At 37.0% G+C, this 25,458-nt stretch overlaps 1 protein-coding gene across 6 annotated transcripts in view; it reads left to right on the plus strand.

The window, feature by feature from the left end:
* Window positions 1–25,458, plus strand: part of arhgap32b (Rho GTPase activating protein 32b) — a 135,127-nt gene that overhangs the window by 95,559 nt on the left and 14,110 nt on the right. For 3 of the 6 annotated variants that reach the window (XM_053478450.1, XM_053478452.1, XM_053478455.1), the window contains 7 exons: window positions 1,969–2,106; window positions 6,838–6,930; window positions 7,103–7,225; window positions 7,410–7,487; window positions 11,809–11,890; window positions 15,295–15,345; window positions 17,016–17,090. In XM_053478450.1, the coding sequence (XP_053334425.1) occupies window positions 1,969–2,106; window positions 6,838–6,930; window positions 7,103–7,225; window positions 7,410–7,487; window positions 11,809–11,890; window positions 15,295–15,345; window positions 17,016–17,090 (640 nt within the window). Of the gene's footprint in view, window positions 1–1,968; window positions 2,107–6,837; window positions 6,931–7,102; window positions 7,226–7,409; window positions 7,488–11,808; window positions 11,891–15,294; window positions 15,346–17,015; window positions 17,091–21,948; window positions 22,094–25,458 lie in introns of those variants that run through there. The other 3 variants (XM_053478453.1, XM_053478454.1, XM_053478456.1) reach the window with 3 other exon arrangements.

Raw genomic sequence — 25,458 nt, forward strand, 5'->3', positions numbered from 1 at the left:
TAAAAACCTTATTATGTCATTGTGCTCAAAGCTATGTTTTTCTCTAATAAAGAGACAAATAGAAAGTGCACAGTGCCAATCAGACTACAGCATTCAAGATCTTGAAGACTGAGAGAAGAAGCATGCACAGAAATAGCTATTGTGTGTCCTGTGTCGTCTTCTGAATGAGACTCATCATTGTCTTTCATCACTGATCTGTGAAACCAATAAAATGCTATGATTTTAAAATCATAATGATATGATTTTAAAACAGGCTTATTTTTTTTGGTCTGAGTATTGTTGTTTTGATTCTGCAAACATAGTAGATATACTGTATCCTTAAAAAAACCAGAGGTTTCTGAACCACATCACAAAAATCAGTGAATAGCAGACAGCTTGGAAAGACCTTAAAAAGATCCTGGTCATGCACTTGCCTGAATAACGGCAACTCTCATCCTGACCGTGTGGAAAAATGTTGCTGTATGTGTATATGTGTGTCTATGGAAATTTCCCCTTTCGCCTTCTCTGTGTGAGAAGTACCAAATCCACAGCCTGCTCCTTCGGGTGGTTTGGCATTAACCCAGATAAAGCTCAGTCACGTGTATAGATCGCTTTAGTTCCACACTCTCTTAAAGAAGGAATGGCAAACAATGGCAGCTCCAGACGTTCCACATGAAACGAAATGGGAGCAGGAGAATAAAGCACTACAGGCTGCATTGCCTTGTTTATTTTCCCAATTGCTTCACCAGTCCCACAACCATGGCTCCGGTTCAAGGCATTGAGGTTTCATCTTGGATTAGAGCTCTGTGGGTTGGATAATGAGGTGTGAAAAAGGCACAGAATGTCAAAGTGGTCCTAATTTGGTGAAATAGACCCATGGCTTGGAGATGCTACATATTTTTAGAGTTCCTCTGTAATGTCCTCTTTACCCAGCTAATATTGGCACGTTGAGGTCTGAAATAAGAAGGCATGAAGCTTGTGAGCTAAAGGCCTTAGAGCGAGGGTTGTTAAAGCCGCTTTCTTGGCAGCGCTCGCTCAGTTGGGTGTGTGTTGGCTTACAGGATAGACAGCTTTATGGTGCACGCAGAGTCAGGCTCCAGAATCCTGCCACTGTGATGGATGTCTCACAGAGGACACATCGCATCACGTGTGGAATGAGAAGGATGAGAAGTAATATCCTACCATAACACAGCGAGTAGGATGGCCATGTTAATATCCTGTTGCTTAGATAGCGAGCCTGTGCTAATGTTGATAGTTAATAAAATTTAACGTTCATAGATTGTAGGTTGTATCACGTTCAGCTTCACATTTTTTTCTCAAGTTGAAATTACTGGTTGCTCATCTGATTTGTTTATAAAAAAAAACAAGAAAACAATATGTGAATTGGGATCTATTACAGAGACTTTTATGGATGATCAGAGCAAACAATGCTGTACCAATGATTTCTCTGTTAATAGCCACACAGTTGTTAGAGCTATCAATATGGTGGATGTGTCAGTAAAGATTGTGTGAAAGATTTATAGGAAGTCGGTTAACAATAATTGATCTCCAGCGCTAAACTGAAGTAGAACGTGATGATTTAGAGCTCCAACAATTCAACACAATTTTCTGCTGCTCAAAATGACTAGACATTACTTTTATGTTCTATTATACCTTTTACAGTGCATATTGATGAGTATTGTCTCTTAAAATAAGGCGGGGGAAAAACGGGCAACTATGCTCCTAGCCCTTCAGATTGGCTTAATAATAGAATGTGTTATTAAACGTTATACATTATTGTGTTTTAAATGTTTAAATCCTCATAATAAACACAATCTATTGTGTAATTACATATTAAAATGACGTAATTACATATTCAATTCGTCATATTAGGATGACGAATAGTTGGTGCGGACTGTAATGTCTGGGATGTGTGGTCACGTTAGGCATGTATGCCAAGAGTACTAGTTTGTCTTCCTGTTTGAGTGATCTTCTGTTACCACTCCGCAGGGACGAAGCTGGATGGTGAGGCGCAGCTATGAAGACTTCCGTGTCCTGGACAAACACCTCCATCTGTGTATATATGACCGGCGCTTTTCCCAGCTCCCAGAGCTGCCTAGATACGACAGCTTGAGGGAGAGAGCTGAGGTACGGCACTTGACACACTATCCACACTCCGCACTGCCTTTTACAACTGTTCTCGGCTTTTAAGAGTAATGGTCAATCGTTTGCAATCCTGCATGGCCCAGAGTCACCGTCTGAGCTCTGAACATTTATATCTCCATGTGTTTAATAACTTCTGATGGTTAGCTGTAGAGGAAGTCAGGTGGACTTCAACAATGTTTGAAAATGCCACTTCTGCTCACAATGTGTGATTTTTTTTTTCCCTAAAGTGGTTTAATTGAGCTGTGGGCATATTTTCTCAACTCCATCAACCTGCTGTGGTTGTTAATACAGCCCATGTTTCTGTTGATAAGTGGACACACTTCTGTGTGTTGCTGTGCTCCACCGTTATAAAGCCTCCCATCATGGAGACATAAAAATTCATGGCTTCCAAAATCGGTTAAATCTAACCATTTTTGTTTGAGGCCTAACCTCTGTTTAGCATTAACTTCTGTGGCATGGGACATGCATTCAGGACAGCGATACTTCAAAGTGGGGTGGGAGGACGTTTGTGAAGAATAACCAAGGGGTTCATGATTTCTTTTATATATATAACTACAGTGGTGGAAATCACAACCCATCATTATCAAACTTATATTTATCCTTAAGTTTTAATGGTTATTAGAGTGTTTGATTTTACAAACACAAGTATATTTAAACCTCAACAGCATAAAAACAAGTAGACCTATAAATGACATTAAGTTCAAACATGATTTTTGGAATGAACAAAAAAAGTTCAGGAATTAAATTTCACTGACTGCAATAACCCGCGACCCTGAATACAGGATAAAGCAGTATAGATGATAAGTAAGTGAGTAAGTGACTGCAATAAATCAACAACATATGATTAAATGATTATTATCATTTCTATAATAACCCTGACCAAAAGCTGTGTTTAGGATGGTCTATTAAATTTCTTTTATCGTTAAAGAGGTATAAACACTTGAGAGCCTTTTATTTGGAAAAACAGTAAAACCACTTGTAAAGTAAAGCCGGGAAAAAAAAAACGTTTAGGAAATTCATTTAAGTGGATTTACAGTGTAGATATTAGAGATGGGGAAAAATCATTTCAGTTACATATTGCGATTCCTTTGTGTGGCAATACATGTATCGCCACACTGACACCAAAATCTTTTTTTTTTTTTTTTTTTTTGGACTATATTATTGTTCCTTTATATTCCTGCAGATGTGTGCTCTAAACTATTAACACATTGACAGGAGCAAATTATATGCTATTAAACCAGCACCTGGATATTGTGTTAATTTCTTATTGGGTGATCCCTGGTGATTCTCATCCCTAGTAGAAACTAGAATAATTTCGAATTCATGCATATTGTGTTATGACTGTTTGATTTGCATTGTCATCCAAGACCCTTCATCTAAACCGCAGATTATAGATATACTATGTATAATATACTACATCCACCACAAATAATAAATATGTAATATTGAACACATTTTGTAGTCAGAGGTTTAATTTTGATGTGGTTGAAGGGAAAGATGCACAAGAAGCACAAGTTAGGTGCAAAAGTTACACAGTGCATTCAAACCAGCAAACAATAAATTACCTAGCTACTTTTTATTTTCTGAACAAGTCTGTGGTACGGAGATTTGCAGATTACCTAAGTCTCACAAACTTAAAAGTCCCTTGACCCTCTACTTGTTTACCATATCCAAATTTAATTAAAAGTCACTTAATTGGCTTGAGTAAATCTACTAATCAAGCCAGTGTTACAGCAGGAAGGTCTCCCAAGCTGTGTTTATTAAATAGCATTTAAGGATCATGGCTGTAATTGCAAATTTCCAAATAAACATTAACCCCCACCCCCCATCATAACCTAAAAAAAAAAGCCCTACAATGCATTCATACCTTTTTATTTGGTAAAAGCTGCATGTCCACAAGAGACAAACTGGGTGATATTGTTCCATCGTAGTTTAATATTTATAGAGAGTTTAAAATAAAGTTGAACAAGTTTAGTCTATTTTCTTGCCTGAATCATGCATGTGACATTGTCATTGACTTTCTGTTGCTAAAAAAAGAAACGTTTAAGACATGTTTTAAATTATTTTGTGGCACTGATCAATGTCATATACTGTACTGTACATGAGAAATCCAATGCAGAATCAGTATAAACAGCTGATGCTGGACTGAGTTGTAGCTGCAGTGACTTGTGGCTATTTAGTCATCTACTGTACAAGATTATGAACACAACACTATCAAGCACCGTATTTGCATGAAAATTGACCTTTTGAGAGCTGATCTGTCTGAGCACTGTACAGGTGAGGTGGTCAGGAACCTGGACATACTAAAGCACTCCTGCATCAGCTGCGCTTCAGGTGCAGATGAAGCTAAATTTCATTAGCATCACTAAAATTGGGTGTCTTTTTGTTGTCACTTTTAAAAACTAAATAATTGCCGTATTGAATTAATAAGTATCTTTAAATATTTTTGTTTTCAGAGGGGTTCAAATCTAGATACTGTCTTATTTTATAGTGTACTGTATAATAACCAATATAAAACACAACTAAAGTCTTTAATTAAGTCTTTTGATTAAAAGTCATGTATGAATTTGAGTGCAACAACATCCTACTGAGGACAGTGGTGGCTCCCACGGTTGAGGCTGTAGGTTATTGAGTTTCCAATTGGAAGGTAGGGGTTCAAGCATTACCAAGCTGCCCCGGTTGATATGTTGAGCAAGGCTCTTAACCCTATCTGCTCCAGGTGTGCTGTACCCTGGCTGACCCTGCCCTATGACCTCAGCTTCCTAACTGGCAAAATAATAATTTTACTGTGCTGTAAAGTACATGTGACAAATAAATGAATCTTTTTTTCTTACTTGGCAAAACAACAAACCAAGCTGCTCAATTAAAGATAGATTTTACTCATAATCTTTATTTTGGACACATTCTATTATTTATGACAGCTAATCATAAAGTCTGTGTTTAGAATTCAAGTATGTTTTGAACTGCCACTATATGTCTGTGTCCTTGTCATTTTCTGTCTCTGCCCTTTGTTTGATTTGGGTATTATTGAGTGGTGCCAGGTTGTTGGAGCCAGTGTGACATTTGAGTGGAAACTGGGAAGAGGTTTTGCTGGCGTACATACAATCAGTGCTGTATGAGTCAATGCTGGTTTCTCCATCCCTCTTTTTGTCCTTATCCCAGTATTCTTCCAGTTCGATCACTGCTTGTTTCTCTTCTACTAGCAAAGTCTCCTATGGCACAAAAGCTATCAACCCCAGAGCTTCAGGGCTAGCCTCATGTTTTTTTAGAGCCAGTCAGTGCATGCTTAAATGATTACTTAGCTGAGGTGATCATGCATGTTCTCAATTATTTCCTCTTAGATTCCCAGTCATGAATAGTTGTGGCATGGAATTTATTGCCATCTGGTTGTGACCAGGAAATCTCCACCATGAAGAACATTAAATATATTTATATTTTAATATCTGTGACTGATTTGTTGGTTGTTGCAGTCTTGGTTTAATGGTTGAAGGGTCTGGGTTACTGAGTAGATGTGTTGGGCAAGCTTCTTCTCCAGGGGTGCTGTATCAGGGTTGACACTGTGCTCTGACTCCAGCTCCCTAACAAGCTGGGATATGAGAAGCAATAATGTCACTGTACTGTAATGTAATGTGTGACAGATGAATGCTTCATACAAACAATTAGCAAGTGTTTCCCCCCTCCCTGATTCATTCTTTTGTAGTTTATTAATGAGGAATCCAATGTAGCCAGCACACACTGAAAATGAATGTAATGTAATGGTATAAATAAATTAATGAATAAATAACAAAGCTCTGAACCTGGACCTTACACAGATTTTAGCATGCAGTGAGACTTTACAGGAGTTTGCATGCTTTAAAGTCAAATTTTTTAAGGTAAGCTTTTGTCATGTGGCAGTTAATACATGAGCTATTTATTAGTCAAAAAAGGATTGTGTGCTGTATTCAAGATGAAAAGCTCCACCTCGTCACCCCCTGCCATATGACTCAATGTAAGAGCAATGCGGAATAATAATTGAACCAAATTTATCATTCTGAGTGCAGCTGCTGCTTTTAGGGCCACCATTATGCTAAAGTAGAAGCGGTCATTCCCATTCCAACCTCTCTCTCTCTCTCTCTCGCTCTCTCTCTCATTAACATGCACAAATGCTCACAAAACACCAACACATTGTTAAACCTTAAATAAACACATGCTGAGCTAATTGTTGTTTTGTTTTTAAAAGAATAAGCAGGAAGTGGAAAATAAAGTGTGGTTTGTATTTATATTGCTACTCTAGAAACCTCTCACTGAACCTTTGACTAGGATCATACCCTTCAAGTATCCTGTTTGTTAATGCCTGATAAATGAGATATTATGTTTTTAGGTTGTCTGTCAATCTGACGGTCTGTCTGAGAAATCATTACTGTGACATCTCAAGAACAAGTGTTTGGAGTTTATGTGCATTTAACACTGTGATCAGCAACCGATTCAAATTTGTGAGTGGCTCCAAATAGGTTAAAGGTCAAAACAGGGTGTGAATTAAAAAAAATATATATATTTTAATTGCATCCTTTTGACCTACAAATAATCTAAAGGAAGGATTAGACTTGGTGTTGGTGAAGGTATCTTCATAAACGTTGTTGGTGTTCAGTGTATCTTGTTCTGTAGATTTGTGCTGAAATCTAATTATTTGAAGTGAATGAAATAGCTCTTTTATTTCTGTTTCCCTTTCAACAGGCTGTTTCCCAGATGCTGATGGCCTACCTTTCCCGTCTCTCAGCGATTGCTGATAACAAGATAAACTGTGGGCCAGTCCTTACATGGATGGAGGTATTATCCTGATGCTATCTCGCTTATCTCAGTGGAAGAGTAAGACCTGCTGCCCGCTGTTAAATGAGCGCTATCAAGCAACACTTAAGGATTAATTAGCTTTTCCTTAAAAGAGCCTTAAATACTGCAGCTAAGCCGACTTCCATGGCTGACATGTCCGGTTTTACTTTAGGTCGACAACAAAGGGAATCGTCTGCTGGTGCATGAGGAGTCCTCCATTAACGTCCCAGCCATCGCAGCTGCCCACGTCATTAAGCGCTACATTGCCCAGGCGGCCGATGAGCTGTCATTTGAGGTGAACGTGGTGGCAGTGCCGCTGCACACTCATTCAAATGTACTGAATCTGAAATTAAAGCCTGCCTGTCATTGTAATTGCGCAGACCATGCTGTAATTCCTTGGTGGCTATCCTAATGTCTTGTAACGTGAAAGTCTTGTAATTTTGGTATCGACATAAATAGCTTTTGTTTGTCTCTTTTAGGTTGGAGATATTGTATCAGTAATTGACATGCCTCCTAAAGAGGATACCACATGGTGGAGAGGCAAGCACGGGTTTCAGGTGTGTTCTTTGCACATAAAGTGCAATGACAGGAGTAAATAATTTTCCTTATATTATTCTGCTAACATATTATTAGACTATTAGAGTTATTATTGATGATTGTGTATCACCATTAATATTTGCTTTTGAGACACTTGGACTCATTTGTTGAATTTTCCAGACTATGGTATGTAATATGACCATTTATTAGAGTTTTTTTGTGGCAAAAAAGTTCTCCAGAAGGTACCAGGAAGGTTAGTTTGGTGTCAAGATAAAAATCATATTGAATTAATCCTCTCAATTAATTAATTAATTTGATCAAAATAAATAAAGCTACTTATGTGATAATTTTTAACCTTTAAACAATACTGCATAATACTATTTGCTTACACACAGAAAATGCTCATTTATATTGCCTGGTACTAGTCTGCTTCTCTGTAAACTGAGACACCTTTTAAATCAAAGATTTACATGTATAGCACTACACTGCCTACCCCCCCCAAAAAAAAAAAAAAAACCTAAAGAAAAGTCCTGGTTATCAATCGGAATCTTGGATAGAAATGAACGCGACTTGTCATTGCATAAGCTATAAAATAAAGAATTTAAGCTAACTTCATAATGATGCCTTGCTTGTATTTATATTAAGTATTTGAGCAAAAGGGGTTAATTTTTGGGGTAATACCAATGGGATATTGCTAATGTTTTAATTTATAATGGACCAAAAAGTTAAACAAAAATGTTTTTTTGTAATAGTCAGACATTTTTAAATCTTGGACTTGGACTAAATTAGAAAAAGCAGACAAATTTCCTAATTATATAGTATATAATATATTATATACAATTATACAATATATAATATGCAATAAGTCTGAAATATATAATAAGTGGTTAGTTTCTTTTAATTGCATGTAAATGTATACTACACGATGGTAGTAGACAGCCTAATTTTGATAGCTCTTGGACGGTTAGTCAGCATCTGTGTGTAAAGGATGAGCTTTAAAGCTCTGCCAGCTGTCACGCACAGGGTTTAAAGGAGTCACACACATGCAGATAACAGAGTTATTGCTTGGATGTAGGGTTATGCTAGGACTAACACTAGGGTTAGATAGAGGACTTTCTTTTGGACAAGGCTGGCACGTATGCTGTAAGTGGAATGCCGAATCCAGACAGACTCCACTTAATTCCTTCTGGTGTGTAACTGTAGTGAACAGAAGTTAATGCTGACTTTTCTCCTCCTATGTGTCTTTTATCTGTAAGGCTTGTGTCTCCAAGGTCTGGGGCTTCGGAAGGGCAGAAAGAGTTTCAGCTCGTTATTGTCAACACTTGCAGCAAGAATGAATCCGCTAGTTTCTTTTGGTTCATTTGACTGAAAATGAAAATAGTTCTGTAGTTCTTGGAGGGAATTCATTCTACACTGGAGTATTTGGTGTCATTAGATGAGGTGGCGCCCAGCTGATATGAACCTTTGGTCATCTGCTCTGATGTTAATTGTGTATTCATGATGTTTAAAATGTTGCCCCCGGCAACATTGTTTCAAAGGTTTAAACAAATCTTTGTGGTACTAAAAATCTGTCAATTAATAAGCATATAACATTGGTAGTTTTAAGAAATGCTTGGATGGATGTCAAATTCAAGGAGAAAACAGTGGCTCTTTTATGCTCTATTTTTTGATGGCATGGTTTGGGTTCACTTATAAAATGTTCCCTCCAGTACAGTTCCAAAGACGTGTACAATCAATGCCAAGACACATTAAGCAGTTTGGGTGGCTTGTGCTGTCTCAGTAACTTACACACTTTGTGCTTTCTCTTTACTCATTTATTACTCATCTTTGTTTCTCTAACTATGATATAAGTATAACCAAATGTTACAGAAATACTGACAAAGATCTTCGTGCTAACCAACTGATGAAAAATGCTAGAGCAGTGGTTCAGAATGACAGGGTAGTTTCCACAGGGCTTTTGTTTTTGTTTACATGTGAGTCATGAACAATGTCTGCTGTGGTTTGTACATGTTTGTAGTGACACAATGCTTGTGGAATGTTTTTAGATTTTGTGTTCACTTCATTGCAACTTCACCTTTCTTATCTAGATTAATGAAGCTACAGTAATCAGCAGAGCATGACACAACATCCGTGCCAAAGTACATTTCCAGGCACAAGTCTGTTACGAAAGCAAACGATGTACAGTGCCAGTCAAAAGTTTGGACACACCTGCTTATTAAATGTTTTTTAATATTTTTTCATTGTTTTCAACATTGTATATTAACACTTAATACATTGAAATTATGATAGACCAAATATGAAATTAAGTAAACAAAAATGTTAAATATTCCAGAATATGTTTTATAAATGCACACTCTTGGCATTCTTTCAGTCAGCCTCAGGAGGAACTGTTGTCACCTGGAATGGTTTTTCAACAATCCTGAAGGAGTTTCCAGAGGTGTTGAGTAGTTGTTGGCTGCCTTTCCAACTTATCCCAAACCATCTCAACTGCATTTAGATTAGATGATTGTGATTACATCTCTAATTTATAAATTAGAGGTGTGTTTGAGGTCATTTTCCTGTTGGAAAACAAATCATGGTACCATTAGGTGCAAACCAGATGGGACGGCATGTCGCTGCAAAATGCCGAGGTAACTGTGCTGTCCCCAACAGTGTCACCAGAACAGCACCCCAAAAGTCTCAAATTTGGACTCAACAAACCAAACAACAGTTTTCCACTGATCTAATATCCATTCCTTGTGTGTCTTGGCCCAAGCAAGTCTCTTCTGCTTCTTGTTCTTCCAAAGTAAGGGTTTCTCTGCCGCAATTCGACCATGAAGGCCTGACTCATAGTCTCCTCCAAACAGTGGGTGTTGTCTGCTGCTTGAACTCCGAGAAGCATTTATGTGGGCTCTAATCTGAGGTGCTGTAAATTAATGGTTTGAAAGCTGTTTATTCTAATTAACTTATCCTCTGCAGCAGTTGTAGCTCTTTGTCTTCCTTTTTCTGCGATGGAGCCAGTTTCATTATAGTGTTTGGTGGTTTTGCCAACTGCACTAATATACATTCAAAGTTTTTTCAGATTGACTTTACTTCACTGATTGTTTCTTGGATTTGTACAGCAGTTAGCAGTAGCACTAATATGGCCATTGACTTAACCTTAACAACTAAGGAAGCACATTAAGATGGCAAGAAATGTCACAGATTAAATTCTTGACAGGGCACACCTTTTAAAGTGCACATGTGGGTTGAAAAACCATTCCAGATGACTACCTTGTGTATTTGATAAGAGAATACCATGAGTGTGCCAAGCTAAATGTAGTAGCTAAAACATATTTTCGGGTGTTTAACACTTAGTTTGAATGCTTTCAGTATCAATGTACAATGTTGAAAATATGAAAGAAAAACCACTGAAGGAAAAGATGTGTCCAAACCTTTGCGAAAAAGCACAAAAAAAACCCTTAGAGTCCAAGGTTTCTGCTGCTCAAGTGATATAATGCAACTGCCATAGAGATCAATAGTAAGCTGTTTTAGTGGAACATGTAATTAGGCTACACCCAAGCTAGGATAACAATAACTTACCTAAAGCTGCCAGAAGTATGGCTTGTAAATGAAGCTTTTTGAACATCATCAATAAATTGTCCTTCAGGTGTTACATTGTTTTAGTTTTTGGGAAAGAAAAAGAGAAACCTGCACTTTGTAAGAAAAAGTGCAAAATCTCTTTTCCTACAGAATTGAGGATGTTAATTTAGACAGGATAAATATTACCTGGACATATGTTTACCAGTTATTTTACAGAAGGTAAAATAATGAATCCTTTTTCCAGACACACGTATTCACAGGGGGTTTCCCGACACACACATGCACTTCCGGTGATTTTCTCTGGGTTTTGGGTAGGTTTTGATACTAGGTGCAGTCTTTAATAATAAAGTAAGAGTCATAACAATCACTTAAAATGAGGTGTATGTGATATGCATGGAATTATTAGTTTAATAGCTATGCGTGCAGTGAGAAGACACTCCCTTTACTGGAATTTATGCAGACAATGTGTGGAAAGTGATTATAGAGTATCTGAGCATATCTTTCTGTGACACTATTTACCAGACATAAGTTCAGCAATGTTATCCCATCTGAATAGTACACATTTAATAGGTTATATCCTTTATAGCCAAACCAGATAATTATCTATTGTATTAATAATCATTCAAAAACAGATTAATGTTTCAGAAGAATAGTAGTTAACAGTTCTGCTTTGCATTGGTATGATGACACTTCTGTGAGGTAGATGTTTAGTGATGCAGAATGAGAGATGCAACTGCCTCTGTGTTTCCCTCCATCATGATCAGTGTTTTCTCTTTCCAGGTTGGCTTCTTTCCCAGTGAGTGCGTAGAGCTGATTAACGACAAGGTCCCTCAGTCTGTCACCAATTCAGTGCCAAAACCAGGTACCAATATATACAAGCATATTGTATGGACACAGAATGGTAGTGTTTATCATGTAACAACCCTTATTTACCCTTCGCAGTGCACCTTACCTGCATGGAAGGGCATAAAAACAGATTAGATGCAGAACAAGCAGAAAGTCAGTCATGTGCGTGGGATTTCGAGCTTGCACACCATCTAAATCCTGTTTACGCAGGACATGCATACGATATTTAAGCAGGTGGATTGTGTGTTTATGGTGGATGAGAGTGATTATGAAGAGCGAGCAGCGCTGTGAAGAAGTGTGTGTGAGTGTGTAAGAACAGAATCAGATGCTGAACAAAAACACTGGATGACATCTGACTGTGTGTAGGAGACACTGAACATGTCCTTCTGTTACTGTACAGTCCTTAATTGAAGAGAAATATAGTTTTTTTTTTTTAATTCAAGAGAAATATTTTTCACTTCCTTTGACAGTTTTTGTCAGCTCTGGTTTTGAAAGCGTTGACAAACTGAGTGGGAGAGATGTGAAATCTTTCAAGCGTACGGTCCATCTGCTGCGCACGTGTTAATATGGGCTCTGCCTAAGCTGTCGCTACCATCTACAGTTTTTCCCAGCAGTTCTTTTGTACGCAATTATTTCGATTTTATGCTTTACACTTTTTGTACAGTTGTTTCCACATATTCAGTTATACTCAGCTTATTAAAGACATTGTTCTCAAGCGTTTTAGCACAGATGTGTTTACCAGATTGTTAGGAGGTCACAAGCTTAAATCCCAACCGTCATAACTGGCCCTTTGTTATTGTCCCACTCTTTATTTAAGTGAGCCATGGGTGTTTGTAAGCTCGTGTACATATATAATTTCAGATGGATATTCATGCAATGTTATTTCAGATGGTGTCTGATTTTGTGTTTCAGACACCATTGAGGAAAAGAAAATTAGTGAAGAGTTTATAATAGGTCTGTTTAGTGATCTAGCAGTAGGATGTTCTGACTAAAATTAGAGACATGCGTTTCAGTTTTTGGATCTTCCCTCAGGCCAGGAAAACTTGTTTTCGGAAATTAAAGTGTATTGATTTTAAAAAGATAAATCGCTGCATGTGAAGCTCTTAAGCGGATGCAGTGAAAAGAGACACTAACTGCAGATCTCAGTGTATCTTAACTTCTTGGAAATATTACACACTTAAAAACACTGTTGTTGCATGACAAAGCCATTGACACATCTAATAGAGATTTAACCAGAGTTTAATACACTGACCTGTGTCCTCGCACCTCTAGGGTTGAGGGTTCAGATTCCACCTCAGGTCTGTGTTTGAGGAGTGCATGATTTCCCTGTGCTTGGTGGGTTTGCTTCATTAGGTTAACTGCAATTCCCAAATTGGCCATAGTGTTTGATTGTTTGTGGACTGGCAACCTGTCCAGGGAGTACCCCAAACTCTCGTGCCCAAAGTCTCCTGGGATAGGCTCTAGGCTTCCCGAAACACTACAGGATGAGTGGTATAGAAGATGAATGAATGATACACCTACAGTAGCCTGAATATTTAAATATATAATGTCACCTTATTTATCAAATAAAAAATAACCAGATAGCTAGCTAACTTATCGAGATTTACAAGTACCATGTCTGATTACAACTCCCCCTACCTTCTTAATTTTGATTGAGCAGGTCTTAGACAAAGCCTTTTTCAAAGTCACAACGCAAAATAAAAATGTCTTCTGCATAATATGAGCAAATATGTCCCATGGCTTCCCTAAAAAAATATCATTGTAAGTTTCAAAATTATGTAAGCTTTTACTGTCTCTTTGTATCAACGAGGACATAATGATGCATATCAGGATAAGCCAGATAAATTTATTACATCTGTTTTTGGGAACCTCTGAGCTAGTCATTTTGTTCTTACAGTTTTACTTTTAAAATGCTTTAGGAACAGACGTGGTGGATTTGTTAGAGTTTGCCTTGTTGAAATGGTCTATAAAGTGCATACAGAGTGGTCATTAGTCATTAGTTGTCATTCTCCTCTACTAAAACGAAGCTAAATCATGTTGGATATACTGTACCTTAAGCTTTTTTTCTTGGTCTTTAATCATTGCTCTGTTGCAATCATTTTATAGACATACACTATATGGACAAAAGTATTTGGCTGAAACTGCACTGGCATTGTATCCAAATACATCCAAATACATCCAAATACTTCAATATGGAGTTGGTCCTTCTTTTGCAGCTATAACAGCTTCCACTCTTCCTAATGTTGGAAAAGAAGTCCTAGTTCACAATCTCTGTTCCATCCAAAATTGCTCAGTGGGGTTGAGGTCAGGGCTCTATGTGAGCAAGTCAAGTTTTTCCACATCAAACTCATCAAACCATGTCTTTATAGTCCTTGCTTTGTGCACTGGGGTACTGTCATGTTGGAATGGAAATAGGCCTACATCAAACTGTTGCCACAAAGTTGGAAGCGTAGCATGGTCCAAGATATCTTGGGATGCTGGAGCATTGAGATGGCTCTTCACCGGGGATAACAGGCCTGATTGAAACACCTGAATTCATTGATTACCTGGTTTGGACAAATAAGTTTGTCCATGTAGTGTATCACACCCAAGTCTTTCTTTTTTGTTTTACACTGCACTGACTTTGCAAGACAAGAACGCACAGTGGGTTACCAAATTTTTTATGTTTTCCATTGAAGGAGCATATATGCCATATATATTTTTTAACGTTTATAATCACAACTCAGACCATGATTCTTAAAATCTCTGAAACATTCGTTTTGATCTCATGAGCATTTTAAGAAAACAGCTACTCAGCCAAACACTACAAATTCGAAACAAATAAATGTCATGATTAATGGAAGTGTGAAATGGAGGGTTTTAAACACTAACGCTCACCGGGTGTGTAATTAAATTTGTCATGTTTAGAGCAGTCACAGATCACACTCAGGCAGCCTTACATCATGCTTTGGACCGACTGCTCTGCCAAGTCCTCTGGAGAGCTTTCTGACAGTGCAGACCTTTTATTCTACTTCTGTAGTGTTTGCGCCTCACATCTCTTAAAACATATCTGAAGTTGTGACTGATTATGGTTTGACTAATCACTATGCTGTGTGTGGACTAAATCCCTCCCCCCCAAGGTAAGAATTGTCAGTGCTGGAATTTAATGACACAGTATTTAACACACAAGTGAGTTCAGGGGAAAGAGGTAAAACATGTTGATTGCAAAGGGCAACTTGGTGCAGGCTGATCCTGAGGAAGCAACACGCTGCATGATTCCTGCGTTTGCTTTTTCGCTTTACTGCTTGCATGTTTGCTGATTGTCTGTGATTTTCTTTTTTATATGTGATGTATGTTCATGATTTGCTTGAGTGTGTTGTAATTTCCCATGCATGTGTAATGATGTATCACTGTGCCTCCCTTTACCGTCCCCGCCCTCAGCGTCCCCCTGCTCTGCTCTGCGGCCGGCCTCCTGGAGTCTCTTCCCACCCTGTGCGTGCTGGTATTCTCTTTAAATGCCTCACTGATCTACACTATACGTAGCCAATACATTCTCTCTGTCTCTCGTAAATAATTTACCTTGTCGTTTGTTTATATGGAAAGATTTTCTCTAATCCTTATGATTTTGCATCTCAGCACTTTTTTTGAAAACGAATCATATTGCACAAAAAATCTACCGACAAGCAGCATTAAGCGTCGATGCTACTATAATAATTAGAGAAGTGTGAATTTATGCAGTGTTTGGAATTTAATGGATGCTTATAACCCTTTTTGTCCAATTTAATTTTTTATCATGTCAAAATTTACTGCAGTCACTCCTTTAAAATGGTCTTTTCCCCCCCTTTTTCCTCAATGAGCAGCTTACCTTATTATTAACAGAGCTGTGAAAAAGTATTTGCGCTGATTTATTATTTTTTTAGCATATTTGTCACTCTTAAATGATTCAGATCATTAAACTAATTTTAATATTACACAAAGATACATTGAGTAAATACAAAATGCAGTTTTTTTTTAATGTTGATTTCATTCATTAAGGGAAAGCTGCCCAAATTTGCCTGGCCCTATGTGAAAAAGTAATTGCCCCCTAAGCATAATAACTGATTGTGCCACATTTCACTGTGGAGGAATTTTGCCACACTCTTCTTTACAGTATTATTTTAATGCAGCCTAATTTGAGGGCCTTTAGGCATTTAAGGTCATACCACAGCATCTCAAGTGGATTTGAGGCCAGCAATTCATTAGATGGGCCACTGTTCCAATTTTTCTCCATTTGTGGATAATGGCTTTCACTGTAGATCGTTGGAGTCCCAAAGCCTTAGAAATGGCTTTGTAATGCTTTCCAAACTGATACATGTCAATTTCTTTCGATCCCAGCATAATGTGTTGCTTTTTGAGATCTTTTAATGTACTACACTTTTCAATCAGGTTCTATTTAAGTGATTTCTTGTGCTAAATCAGCATTCACACATGATCAAATTTTTTTAATGTGACAAATATGCAAAGATTTCATCACTGTAAAAAGATATGTGCAAGGTGATTTCCAAACATTAAAGTTATGATAGTAACTGAATTTAATTACATGATTATGGTCAGATGATAATTTTTTATTTATGTAGCATGTTTAAATTTGTGTTGCATATCTTAAAGAACTATAGATATGAAACATTAGCATATCATTTATGATAAAGTGTATTAATGGAGCAGGCAAAAATAATCAGAAGTCTAGAAAACAATGATTGAAATCAACAAACTTTGATTATCCGGTTGCAAATTGTGCTTCAGCTTTTTCTTTTTTGATGAAACTATCAGACAAATTTTTAACAATTGACTAGGCTGCATGTGTTTACAAAGCTAATCATTCTTTAAGCAATATAATGAATATAATAAGCCTCTGGGATTATGAAGCACTCTGACACAAAGCTCCCTCCATCATAGTAATGTGTTTTTGTTTAAGTCTATTTTATTGCTCTAGCTTGTTTATTGTCAGGCACTCTGAAGTGCTGTAAAACATTGCCTAATAGACAGGGAATGCAGGAGGAAATGTTTTTCTCCTTTCTCTTCTTACAAAGTCACAACTGGCAAGTTAAGTAGAGGGCAAAAGGCAGCTGTTGTTCCCGTGTTCCCTAACAGGCTCGACTGCTTCTCTCTTCTCCTGCATGCAGATTTGGAGATGGAAAATGTAAAGCAGGACAGTGCATTGGCACCCGACCCGTTAAACCCCTACAGGCTGAGCTCAGGTAGACGAAACTGTTCCTCTGTGTTCTTAATCACCGACTAACCTCCAAATCCACCACTGTGTCTGTCCACCTGCTGCTGCTTCTAATGAATAAGAGTCTTCATTAATACTGGCGCTCTAGTGTGTCTAATTTGACTCCTCACTACTTTTTAATGTGTAGGATTTGTAGGAGTTATTATTGTGTAACAAATATATGAACATGCATTCTTGACTTTTTAGCTACCTTCCTTGTCCTACTGCTTATTCTTTCTAATGCTCCTAATCTTTTTCATTGCGATTTTTTAATATAAAAGTTTGTGCTTTGTGTGTGTTTATTGATGTACTGTAGAATCCACAGTTTAAATTTGTCATCTTTCACTCCTAATCTGCATTGCATTTGACAATTAGATCCATTATTACAGCACTGATTTTTAAACTTTGCCCCAAAGCAGTTGTCAGACAGCTGTACTGGTAGAATGACCATGTTTTCACTTTCACAAAGCTTGATTTACTAACCCAAGTTAAATCAAGGCTATAAAATCATTCCAGCTTTGTCCTCTGACAATCCGAACTACAGTCTCTTTACAGTGACTTCAATCACACATTCTTCTAGGCTACCCTACAGTGTTTAAAATACAGCCTTTTTTTTTTAGCTCCCCAGCAGATTAAGAGTTCAGGCTATCCCATGGCCGCATGTGAAGCACTGTCTCGTTATGAATCGTTAATTTATTTACCCAAACCTACGTCTTGAGTTAATGATTAAGCAAAATGTTTCCTTGTCTGAGAACATGAAGTGGAACATATGGCTGATCTAAAAATGGGCTTACGTACAGAAATGTGCTTCGTGTAGTTAACAACATTTCCGATAGAATTGGTGCCAATTCTGTTAACAGCTTAAAATGGTATGTAAAATAAACATATGGTAAAGACCTGGTTATTTAACTTTTCCAAGAAACATTATTCTTCTAGTGTATGTATATATATATATATATTTTTTTTTTTTTTTCATCATGTGACAAAAAGAGTGGCACCCCTGAAAAAAACGACTCCCAACGCAAATATGGGCATACTTACAGTAATATAATTCAGCTAGAGTTCCTTTTAATCACATCTTGTCTTCCTTAGATAAAACTGTGGAATTGCACACACGTTTTTTGTTGTTTATTGGTTGTTATCTGATGCAAGTTGACTAATACTTTAAAAAGATTAGTTTGAAAGGAAGTAAACACAGTGTAACAGATGGTAAGGAAAGCAAATAAAGCCCCAAATATTACAGTTTCAGACTTACATACTGTAGTTTGGACTAATCTTGGGTTTGGGAATTTTTTTTTAATAATTAAAAATCAGCATTCAAACTATGTCAAGTTGTGCTGGAACTATATATCAATTCAAATGAATCAAATGTTTACTATTGATACACGACTGGAGTTTTTTGGTTAAATAACCCCATACAAAATGTAAGATTGATGGCTTGGACTGCTTTTGGTGGACCAGGTGTGCTTAAGAAGATGGATGACATGATGATTCTCTCTAAGTACTGTGATACTTTATTTTTGTGATACTTTACTTGACCATATAAGGATCCTTTTGTTAAGGGATAAGTGGATAATGATCCCAAACAGGCGTCAAAACAAAAGACAGGAAATTATATTTTTGTTTTCTCAAACATCAGGCATTGTAGTTTATTGATATCCAGCGGTCTAAATTCAATACAGTAGCATGGCTGTTTGCATAGAACCAAGCTAAATGAAACCATCCAAATTTATATCATCAATATAAAGGTCAAAAATGTATTTTGATGCATTGACTGCAGTGATGAGTTATGTTGCTACTGAGTTTCCATACCCTCTGACATTTTTTTGCAAACATTTTCTTATAGGAGATTTCTGGATATTACATTAATTATGCTAATTCAGACACAGCTCCACTATATCTTTTTAGGTATTGTGTGGCATTTTAAAAACAAGTTTCACAGGAAAAATCAGTATATACTCTATGTTTAAGCTAAAATTATAATTCAATTTTTTTCCTGTAGTCAGTCATTTTGAAATTGCCTGTAAAACCATACACTCAAAGAGTGTTTAGTTTGAAGCAACATTTATGGAAGAATTTTTCAGTCATAGCAGGTGCTAGTCCAGATGTAGTTCCTTATCTCTCTCTGGATCTGTAACTTCCTGGTGAGGCACCAATGTCTTCCTCTCGCAAGAGCAAAGGGCAGCTGGCTTGGTAAACAAGCCAAGACAGCTGAGTTTGTGAGACATGTAGTAATGACTGCCTTTTTTCCTTCTCTGAGGCATTCTTCATTTCCTGTCTGACCTGTCCCCTGTGTGTATGTGAAGTAAATGATTGTACTGTGCACAGACCTCCGCTGTGAACATTTGGAATTGTGTGAATCAGGAAAATGGATGAGTGACTCTAGTGTTGCATGCTGCATGCACACACTTTCTTTCTTTCCTTCTTTCTCTTTCTTTCATCCCACAACACAGATGTCATTTTTACTAATGTTATTGAGCAAACAAGTTTTATCTAGTGTCTGTTAATACTTAATCTATACAGTATGAACACTATATTTTCTGAATATACTGTACAGCTATCACTGGGTATTGGGTTGTGTTAAATTTGGCTTAATATTTAAACTTGCTCATTAAAACGTACCTACTGTACAAAAAGAGAATTTATATCATTGTTCAATTGTTACAGAATAATTTGTTTTATTGTGCATACTGAAAAACAGTGTCAACACTGCAGCCATTTCTAATTTGCTAAATTAATAGACTTTGGCTTCCATATCAAGCAATATATTATTCCATTGCAAAAAAAGTTGGGATGTGCAGTGACAGCTTTTTGACTTTGGATTTCTTTCTCTTTCCTTATGCACATTAACTGTTATCAAGGATAATAACAGTTGAAATACCAATGTCGATATTTTGAAAATACTTGCATGTACATGGGCATGCTTTTATGTCGTAATGAGACAATATTTTCCATGAGGTCTTGCCTTGTAAGGACAATTGGTTCCTGAGGTCCTCGTGAGGAACAAAAATAACCTAAACGTTGCAAAAGTTTCCTTTTGGTTATTGAGGCCAAGGTTAAGCTTAGTTCTGGGCGTAGGCATTATGGTAATTAACTGCATTAATAATTATGTCAGTAGTACAATAGTAAGACAAATGTGTATGTTTTTTGTCAGGATTCAGCCACCATTTGTTATGTATTTTATGTGCGTCAATCTAGCTTTCGCAGCAATGTTTTTGTAGGCCAAAATGACTTTAAAGCCTCACTCCCGCACCCTCAGGTGCACTAACATTTCTCCTAATGCTGAGTAAAACCTAACTCAATTAACTACAGCACAGCAGATCTGCATTTATTGACACCCAAGAAAACTCTATGAAAGACAAGCTCACAAAGAGTTGATGGTGACAAAACTACATTTACAGAATTTGGCAGATGCCCTTATCCAGAGTCGTTTACATTTTTTCTCATTCTACATCTGAGCAGATGAAGTTTGAAGGCCTTGCTCAAGGGCTCTACAGCAGCAACTTGCAAGCCTACAACTGTTGGACTAATGCCTTAACCAGTGCACTACCCCAGTTCCAATGATGCAACTTAGCCATTGGAGAGCATCAGCAGGATGTATAAAATTATAGGAAGCGACTTTCCTACATTCCCAAACTGCTACGAGGTTGTGCAAAATTGTCACACATCTGTTTGAAATCGTATGCCCATTGCCTACAAATTTTACAGTGTAGTTCCGAATTACATACAATTTACTTTCGACTCTTTTATAAACTATTCCAAACTCCTCCTGAACCATCACAAACTGTTTAAGACCTTTTACAGTTTACCTAAGGAGTACCTTTGACAACTTACAATTTGCTTTGAGTTGTAAAGAGATGATCATTATTTACATCAAACTCTGTACATTTTGTCAATGGATGTACTTTATAAACAGCAACCCATATTCTGAGATTTTTTATTCACATCCTGTCTGTTAACAGTTGTTAAGCTGTGGTATTTAAAGTTAGTTTGTCATTGTTTAAATGCTGCCTTTGGTTTTTAAGTAAAAAAAACTAACAGTATAAGGACTTTAATTAATCATGGAACTTTAAAGGTTATACCAAATTGGAATATTTATAAAATCTCCATACTTACAGACTTGCATCGCACTGGCAGGTCCAGTTATAATATTGTATCAGGTGGTGACTCCTGATTCCGGTCTCTAAAGTAAATATGCAGAAACTCAGGAACACAAGTAGGATAAGCTTGTTTTTAAAAACTGAAGTTATTTAAATTGATATATTTGAATAAGATAAGACGATAAATCTTATTGTTAATTTAGAGGGACATTATTTAATGCCTTTATTGATAAATCCATTCATATTCAGCCAGATTAATGAAGGTCAATAAAGTATTTTAAAGGAAATTTTCAGAATTGAAAGTTTTGGTATTTTAGTATCGATTCACTCATCCTGACCTAGCTCATTTATTATGCAAAGTAATTTGCTATTCGCATTTTTCAACATATAGTGGATATAATGAATGTGTGTTATGGAGGAAATGCAGAAAGACAGTTAATGATTTCCATGCATAAGGTTTATTTCTGGCTGAGCCGAAGCAAGCGTGTCCTTCACAGACTCAGCCCGCGGGATGAAACCGTCCTGAGAGGGATTCGATTCGGTTCACTTCAGTCGCTTGGTATCGGTTACTGGTTTTGGTGGCTGAAAGCTGATCCGGGAGGCAGGGCAACCGTTGAAGGAGCATGTGAGAGGGGTAACTTACTGTAGCTCACCGAGGGGAACAGTTTCTCCTCCCTTAGGACGCTCGCGCACTGTGAGCTGAGCGAGGGAAAGTGAAGGGAGTGTGCGCGTGACGCGCTGACGGTTTTGAAACGAGCTCGTGCTGCCGACTCGACAACTGAACCTGAGGTAACGTTCCAGCGCTCAGACTTCTCTCAGGTCACGGATTTTCCCGGAATGAGTTCATTTTCACACACAAAGTTAAGACACGGGTCCCGGTGGTCGTCTTGAGGTAAGGATTAACTGGTCTACTTTGTAGTTTAGATGTGAATATTGAGTCGGTTTAATACACAGGGCGTGTTTTCAGCGACTTGTCCGGCGTTAACGTTAGCCAGTTGCTAGATATCGGGTTACAAGGTTGGGGTCGTTAAACTCATTTACGGTGAACAATGACAACAATGTGGTGTATGAGCAACGGCTAAAAGTGTTAAAGGGTTTCCTTAGATTGACTGATGACAGAGAGAGAGAGATACTTATTCACCCTGATGTGAAGTTATTTGTCTATGTTGACTATCACTAAAGAAAAGATTTACTTTCGGCTCATTTTTACATTATTTAAATTATGTTCAGATCATTTTGGGCTAACTAATAGAAAATATAATTTGGCAGCAACTTGTTTTTACAAATATGTGATTTCAGTTATGACAGTGTCATATTACCTCCCTGACTCATACACTGTGGTAAACTGTGGTAAAGGACACTGACCTGGACCTACCCTTATCAATGGCTTTTTAGCTTCATTTAAAACTTAAGTGTGTGTGTGTTTTATTATTATTATTTTTTTTAGGTATACATATTGTAGTATTAAAGATAATTAAATGTGCAATAGTAGTCCCTAAGCACCTTAAAATCATATTAAATCATTTAGCTTAAATATTCAGTATAGTCTTCAAGAAGACTAAGTGATTGTGGTGAAGGTTTAGAGCTTTAAATATTAACTTGGAATAATTTCCACTACATTAGACAGATTAGTTCTTCATTTTTATATTTACACTATGATTTATACTTGGACATTAAGTGTAAACAACATTATTTAAAATTATTTAGCTTTATTTCTATCGTTAGCCCTAATGAAAATGTCTTTTTTAAGACACCCCACAGTATCTTCATTCTAGCGTGCAAGTGAATATACACAGCGGTTAACAAGTGTCTTGGCTAAAGGACGATAATGCATAATAAATGATATCATTTATTTATAAAGCAGTGTGAAACTGAGGCTCTCCCCCACCTCCCCTTTCTGTGTTCTCAGTTTAACCTTTGCATCCCATTTAGCACTTTTTTTTTTAAACATCAGCACAGTAATATTTATTACTATGTCAAAGTTTTCATATGTCTGTGTCTTCTCAGCCAGGATTAGATACAGCCTGGGACAGAAACACACACATGCATGCACACATTATCTATAGCTTCTCTGGTCCCCAATGAATGTGTGTTTGTCTTGTCTGTGAAAAATCTGTGAATTCCATATTTATGGTTCTCCTGGCCCTTTAAAAAGTAGGACAGGAAATGCCTGGTTTGTTTTACATTTCAGCTTTTTGATGAGCAAATTCATTGCAGACAAGGTGTTTGGTTAAGTGTCAGAGTGGCTTTGGGATGTTGCCATAACAGTAGAAATTCCACTGACAAGGAAAGCACACATCTTCCGGTTTTGTCCATTGTGGTTTTATGTAACTGGCAGAATCATATGTCCTTAAAGGGAAACCTCCACTATTAAGTACATTCAGTATTCTTACTTTGAGATATTTGTAATGCAGTCTGTCATTATTATTATTATTATTATTATTATTATTATTATTATTATAAATGTATTTTTATTGTTTACAGTGCAGTCATGGTTGTTTTCATTGTGAGAAAAAAAAAAAATATATATATATATATATATATATATATATATATATAGATATATATAGATAGATAGATAGATATAGATATAGATAGGAACTGCAGTGTATAATTTCTGGAGACAGTAAACATTGGTCTTTGGAGACATCAAAGTTTCAGAACAAATTGCCACAGAGACTAAACTGGTTATTTAGAGATTTTTGAGTTGATAAATATGATTGCACTATAGGCAGTTTTAGCATGAGCGTTCAAATTTCGGAATCTTAATTATAGAGAGTAATTTGTCGTAAAGGATGGAATTTATGACAAAAGCAGCATAGTATCAGCATTGTTATGAAAGTCAACACAGTTTAGTGACATTTAATATTTAAGACTCTAATCTTCCCTAAGTTGATGATTAAATGAATTTGGCCTCTGTGTCTGCTGATATGTATACCCCAGGGAGGGCATAGATGACTGATTATGAGTTCCTGAGCACTTGTGCAAAACATAATAAAGTTAAATATTATAGTTTGTTCATAAGAGCTTATAGGGGTGCCAGTAAATATTAGGCATTGTTAAGAAAAATAGGTAAGACCAGGGCTCAAACACAAACTTGTTTCAAAGTGATGGTATAGGGTGGTAACTAGGGATCGGCTTTTGGTTGTGGAAATGGAATACACGGGTGCCATGTTTTAAAAGCCTATATTTGGAGCAAAGAAGATAGTGTATGATGGAAATTATTCTGGTAATTGTTGACAACTTTTATTACTGCGTGTGTGTTTGTGAATATATACCACATTTATAGTCCTTCATGTGTGAGCAAACGTTACCTCGGCAGCTTTACCAGCTGCACATGATCTCCAAGTTTCCAGCAACAGCTGATTTTTATGATTCAAACGCCTTCCAGATCCAGGTGGATTTTTTGGATTATCCATAAAATGCTTTCTGTATTCCTACAGAAATGCAGCCAAGAAGGCCTTATATACAACATTTGGTTGTTGACCTTTAAAAAAAATTGTGAATGTAAGAATAAGGATTTTACGAACTATTTTCCCTAAAGTTTGACTCCTAAACAGACTGTTTTTTTGTTGAGTTTTGGTTCTGATTCCAAAAGATTGTTTGTATTTTCTGTGGTATTTCTTTGTTCATTATTCCCCTGGTCCTTTTTTCCTCTGTTTACTCAAAGAGTTTCTCATTTGTTTTATATGGCCCAGGCTGCACGATTTAATATGCATGGCAGTGAGAGTCAGCACTTAACGTAAGCGAATGCTGTAGAGCAGACCGACTTGACTGAAGCCCAGCATTACTTCATTTTTGCTTCAACAATGAACTATGTGCAAAGATTTATTCAAATATTAATGGGTGGCTTAGTGGCCGAAACATTTAGGCCTTTTTAGGCTGCGGCCCTAAGAGCATTAGATAGTCTTTGAGCATTTGTTAGATATGATGTAGGATGTTGCAGCATGAGATTTTGGCTCTTTCTGCTCATCTGGCACAATATGACTTTACATCATGAATTCAAAGAGTGGGAAGTGGACCACTCCACCCAGTATTGCTCTGCCAGCTGTACAACGAACTAATGTTAATAGACTATGAAAATAGAAGTATAAAGTGTCCCCTTTCGAGAAATTTGGATCTACCAATAGCTGTTTGGTCAAATTGACAAGCTGCCTTTTGTTAGACTTTGCTAGCACGGTGTCAGTGGAGGATCAAAAAGTATTTCTTGACAGAACTTAACAAAGACTGACATCATGTATATTCTTATTCTGTATT

Source organism: Clarias gariepinus, chromosome 19 (genome assembly GCF_024256425.1).
Source record: "Clarias gariepinus isolate MV-2021 ecotype Netherlands chromosome 19, CGAR_prim_01v2, whole genome shotgun sequence".
Taxonomy (NCBI): Eukaryota; Metazoa; Chordata; class Actinopteri; order Siluriformes; family Clariidae; genus Clarias; species Clarias gariepinus.